This window comes from Athene cunicularia (assembly GCF_003259725.1).
Source record: "Athene cunicularia isolate RWA chromosome 4 unlocalized genomic scaffold, athCun1 chr4_part3, whole genome shotgun sequence".
Classification (NCBI taxonomy): Eukaryota; Metazoa; Chordata; class Aves; order Strigiformes; family Strigidae; genus Athene; species Athene cunicularia.
In genome coordinates this window covers 5,385,556-5,390,695 of record NW_020799100.1, presented here as the reverse complement: position 1 = coordinate 5,390,695, position 5,140 = coordinate 5,385,556, and the positions used below count along the sequence as shown (strand labels likewise).

The window sequence follows — 5,140 nt, the reverse complement described above, 5'->3', positions numbered from 1 at the left end:
AGCCCCTCCACGGCCCGGGGTCGGCGCTGCCCCGCGCTGGCCTTGCCTCCTCACCCGGCTGGGGCCCATCAGCCGGGCGCCAGTGCCCGCTGTCTGCGCCCTCCTCTCAAGCTCTCCCTCTCTTCCCCAGACCAGAAGGCATAGAGCGGCAGTTCAGGAAGAAGTGTGGCAAGTGAGTGACTGCGGTGGCTCTTTAGTGACTTTTAGAGTATGTGAGGTAACCGTAGGAAGCCAGAATCAGGGTTTCCTCACAGCTACGTGTGTTTCTGTTTCTAGGTGTGGACTGCTGCTCTTTTATCAACACCAACAGAAAAATGCTCCTGTGACATTCATTGTTGATGGTGCTGTGGTCAAATTTGGACAGGGTTTTGGGAAAACAAACATATATACTCAGAAACAAGAACCCCCCAAAAAGGTAATCTGCTTTAGAGAAGTAAAAGGGCTTTATTTGCTTTTCAAAAACGTGTGGTGCATAAAATCACTTAATAGCAGTGGCAAAGGGGAGAAAAAGAAGGAAAAGGACCTCTAAATGATAACTCAGTTTGGTGTCTTCTCCCTGTCTGCCTTAAGTTTTCCTTTATAGAGGTCACTGCAGCTTGGAGACCTAGCACTAAAGGGTAAAAAATATAAACGTGGAAGTCCAGACTGTGCCAGATGTTTAGGCTCAGTCACCAGAAAGTTTCCACTTTTAAGTAGGTCAGATTCATAGTCTGCACAGTGATTCTGAAAATCTGACTTATCTATTATGTATCAGTGAGTTTGCTTCTGATAGTGACAGCTCTAAGCCCAGAAATTAGTGGGGATAATTCTCCTTTGCCACCCATGGAGTTCAGATAATCTTAACGACTTGCATGAGAAGCTTCAAAAGCTTTGGAGGGGTAAGTGGTCCCTCGAGAAACCACTGTGGCAAGCTTTAACAAAATACTCTGCTCATCACCCAGGTGATGATGACCAAACGGACCAAAGACATGGGCAAGTTCAGTTCTGTCACAGTCTCCACAATTGATGAAGAGGAGGAGGAGATTGAAGCGGTGAGTTTTGTCTGCCCTTGGTGGTGGACATGTCTGACCTGGGCAGCTGTCTCAGACACCCATCAGAGCCAGATACCATCTCACCATTTGGGTGAGCTGCTGTTACTTTGGAGTTTGCTGCTGCAAAGTGACATTGTATGTGTTTCAGAGGGAGATTGCAGACTCCTACGCACAGAATGCAAAAGTGATCGAGAAACAGCTGGAACGCAAAGGCATGAGCAAGAGAAGGCTCCAGGAGTTGGTGAGTGTTTTCTTTGGTGTTGAACACGAATCCCTAAGATCTGTTGGCTTTGTACATGAAAGGTATCTCACAAATTGGGCTGCAAGTATAGAGGGGTCCTAGTACAGCCATAGGTAACTTGCAACTTTGTGAGGATAACTTTTTTTAGAGATACTCTAGTCCTCCTGAACTTAAAATTGTATACAGTTACTTATAGAGCTGATTGACAAGCAGCCAGCAGAGCTTTTGCAGGGAAAATTTCCATGACCTGTTGGACAAGGAAAAAGGGAGAGGGAAACAAGACTGTGGCTTTGCCAACCTGGGCACCACTAATGCTGTGCGCTTAAGCCTGCTTGACTGAGCAGGTCTTTGCCATGAGGTGTCAGGGCAAGCTAAGGGCCCTGTGGAGGACCTGCCAGCTCAGCTGCTACCAGAAGGGTCACTTGAAGAATTAATTGGAAGAACATCACAGAACATCTTACCTGCTGTGACAGCAGAGTAATAGATGGGAAGGAGGGGAAAATGTGCAGCTTCCACCTGAGGATAGAAAGTATGAAATCGTCTTCTGTGCAGTTAGTCTTGGTCTTCTTATGATTTTTAAGGGTGGCCCTCATTATGTACCTCAGGGGAGGAGGGAGTCAGCAAAGAACTTGAGCTGCTCTTGCTCCTGGTGTGAAAAGCTTGTGGTGGTCAACCAAACTCCATTGGAGCACTGAAGGGAAATGTATCCAGACATTACTTCATTCTATCTTTATTTTCTTAATCAGGCTGAGCTGGAAGCCAAGAAAGCCAAGATGAAAGGAACCCTGATTGATAATCAGTTCAAATGAAACGCTGCTTGTCTGCTGGGTATTCAGAGACAGGGGAAAGCTACCAGGAGCTATCACAGATCTGTCGACAAAGCAGAAGTAACAGACAACGTTCAAGGGCAATGTGCTGCAACCAGCTTGGAGGATGAGTACCTCTCTGTCATAAGTGATACTCTGATACCGATTTTAATAACTCCAGTGGCACTGGAGACTTTGCTGAAACTGCAGTTCTCTACAGGCCCAGTGTTACGAGCAAGCTGTTCCAGCCAGAATGTTTACTTTTGGGAAAAATCTTTGCTGGGAGCCTTCCTGACTTCTGTGCACCTTTTAGATAACTCTCTTTTAGCAGTTTCCAAATGTGTAAGATTTCCATAAATGTATTGGAACAATAGGTAAACTGTACAACAAAGAAACTGTTACAAAAGTAAGCTTTGTGCCTGTTGTTCCTTTTGTTATTCTAAATGTGTCCAAAACGTGCAGCAGCCTGAGAGACATGCCATTCCAATGCAGTCTGGAATGACTTGGATGCAAGGCCTTGGGATCATGGTGCTACTCACCCTGACCAGCAGACAGGCTGTCAAAGGTCCCCAGCACAGGCTTGGCTGTAGCTCTGAGTCTCAGCTCCTGTTGAACATCAGAAAGCTGCAGCTGTACAGAATTACACTGTCCCAACAGATACTGCCTGATAGAAGAACATGAAACCCAACCCAGTTTTAAAGTACTGAAAACAAAACTGCCTGTGTGTTATACCACTAATGAGTACAAATACATAGCTCAAAGCTACTGATAGGGTTGGTGATCATTTAAAGTAAAATACAACTGCATATCTGAACTAACCCGTTCTGCAAAACAGCATCAGTATATGGAGTTGCAAAATGTGAAGGAGAAGGAAAAACTGTTCTGAATGCACTGACCGCTAAGGTAAGGACTTGGATAAAGACAACATTAAGGATTGGTGCATAAAGTACCTTGTTTGGAAAATAATATTTTGTGTCTCTTGCGTGATGTAATAACGGCGCTGTATAGCCCATGTTTTTGTTGCTCTACTTGGGATTAATACCATGTTATGGATTTGAAGTAAAATACTTTTCCTAGGGTGTTCTTACTCTACTAAGTATTGTAAAATAAAGTGAGCAATGAACAAGATGCTTCATCTCCCACAATTCCTATGATAATAAAGATTTTTCCATCTGGCTTTATAACCCTGACTGGGAAAACTCAGGTCTTCTCAGACTAAGATTAGGCTTCCCTTCTTTGGGAAAATAAGGTGTAAGGGAGGGAATGAACTCTGCTCCAGAGCGGGCAGGCTGGGATGCACACATCTGACAATTTAATGCCAGGCTGGGTAAGCACGCGTTCGTGTTAACACAAGCAGCGCTGATGTGTTCACTGCTGATCAGCTGCTAATCTATTTCCATAAGCCTAGGTCCAATTAAGCAATTACAAGGTGGCGTGTAATACTTGGGAAGGGTTGGAGGGGTGAGTGAGCACAACTCCGTTACACAAACCCTTTTTCCAAGTGTGGTAGCACAGTCCAGCCAGGCGAGGGCCTCAGGTTTCCTCTGGAAGCAACCTAAGCCCCAAATAACCACAGGTTGGTCTCTGTAATCCAAGCATGAGTCAAAAACTGAAATTTGAAAACAGGTTTTGAACCAGGTGAGGTCTGCTGGGACGCAGACTTCTTAATCTCCAGTTGTCATAAAGGATGAAGTACAGTCCTTCAAGTGACACCCAGAACAAATGCTGCCTTGGGGATGGTGTTAGGGTTAAGGTTGGGAGTGACAAAACGCAGAGGGCTGTGAAGGGGCTGCCAGGCAGAGCTAGGACCATCTTTGCAGTTTGGTGAGGCACAAAGAAAATCCTGTGAGTGTGCAGCTCAGCACAAGTTGTCCAAAGCAGCAGTTACCAAATGCCATCAACCTCTTCAGCTGTACACCTCGAGCCCTGAGGCAGTACAGCACAAGCATTCCTCCTTTCTGGCTTTCCGAAGACCAGCTCATATTCAGTCAGTGTTTTTCATTCTTGTCATTAGAGATCTGCCTAGTTCAGCTCAGGACTCATTCACAGCCCCAGCCCGAAAGGTTTGTCACACTAGCAGTCCCTGAGATCCTCCTAATACATGCTGGGTGTCCAGTCAATGGCTGAAACAACTCCAACACAGACATCACTAAGTATGTTTCTTACCGTAACTAGATCTAGTTCACAACAATTTAAATCAAGTTGGGTTTTTTTTATTTCTAGATCTAAATTAATTAAAAGATGTTATCTGACTATAACCCCAGGAAGCAGGAGCACCTAGTTCAAATGCTTGATTAAATGTACTATTATAATAGATAAAACTAGTCATTCTGAAGAGTTTCCCACACACTGGTGGCAACTGGGTAATCTGTAGCAGTGTTCAGACCAAACAAAAGTCAGATTTTGTGTTACTGTAAAAGCTAACATTAGTTTTTATAGATCTGTAAATATAGGTAGGTAATAGATTTTCTTGTTTAACTGAGCACTATAGTGTATGTAAGAACTTTTCTGGATGCAGAGGTATTGCAAAGCAAAACTGTGTGTAAAATAAAAGTGGAGGAGGGGATCTATTCCAAAAATAACACCACACCTGGACAGACTTACCCTGACTGGCTTCATGGCTTAGTCTAGTTCAGTTTCCAAGGACATTTGCAAGAATCTAGTCTGAATTACCATGTCAGAACAGCTCCATCTGTAGCAATGCTGCCTTGTTCCCCATAACCTGTAAAAAAACCCCACGCAGTTTATAAACACTGAAGAGGAGCAGTAAGGGGTGCCCCTGACCTCACTGGTGTTAACCGCAGCTGTACCCGAGGAGCAACATGAGGCCTCCCTGCACACAGCTGGTGCCGTTACAGAGGCTCTGGGGTGCTGGGTAATGTAAAGGCTTGTTCAGAAGCTGCTCTACAGCTTTATTGGCATTTATCTGCTGGGGCTCCGGGCACGTTAATAGCTCAGAGGGAGCTGGGCCCTGGGAGCCTGGTAAGGGATGTCTCCCAGGGCAGGGTTGCCGGGTGTTTTGGGGAGCTGTCCTGGCCCTGTAACCCTGCACATGGCACGAG

The 5,140-nt window shown here is 45.2% G+C and overlaps 2 protein-coding genes across 2 annotated transcripts in view; one reads left to right on the top strand and one right to left on the bottom strand.

The window, feature by feature from the left end:
- UBE2A (ubiquitin conjugating enzyme E2 A) overlaps positions 1-69 on the bottom strand; it is an 8,631-nt gene extending 8,562 nt beyond the window's left edge. The window contains exon 1 of the mRNA XM_026848458.1: positions 47-69. Coding sequence (XP_026704259.1) covers positions 47-69 — 23 coding nt within the window. The remainder of the gene's footprint in view (positions 1-46) is intronic.
- C4HXorf56 (chromosome 4 CXorf56 homolog) overlaps positions 1-3,206 on the top strand; it is a 13,087-nt gene extending 9,881 nt beyond the window's left edge. The window contains exons 3-7 of the mRNA XM_026848763.1: positions 131-172; positions 277-415; positions 942-1,031; positions 1,180-1,272; positions 2,019-3,206. Of these exons, the coding sequence (XP_026704564.1) occupies positions 131-172; positions 277-415; positions 942-1,031; positions 1,180-1,272; positions 2,019-2,081 (427 nt within the window). The 3' untranslated portion in view covers positions 2,082-3,206. The remainder of the gene's footprint in view (positions 1-130; positions 173-276; positions 416-941; positions 1,032-1,179; positions 1,273-2,018) is intronic.
- Positions 3,207-5,140: the final 1,934 nt, after the last annotated feature.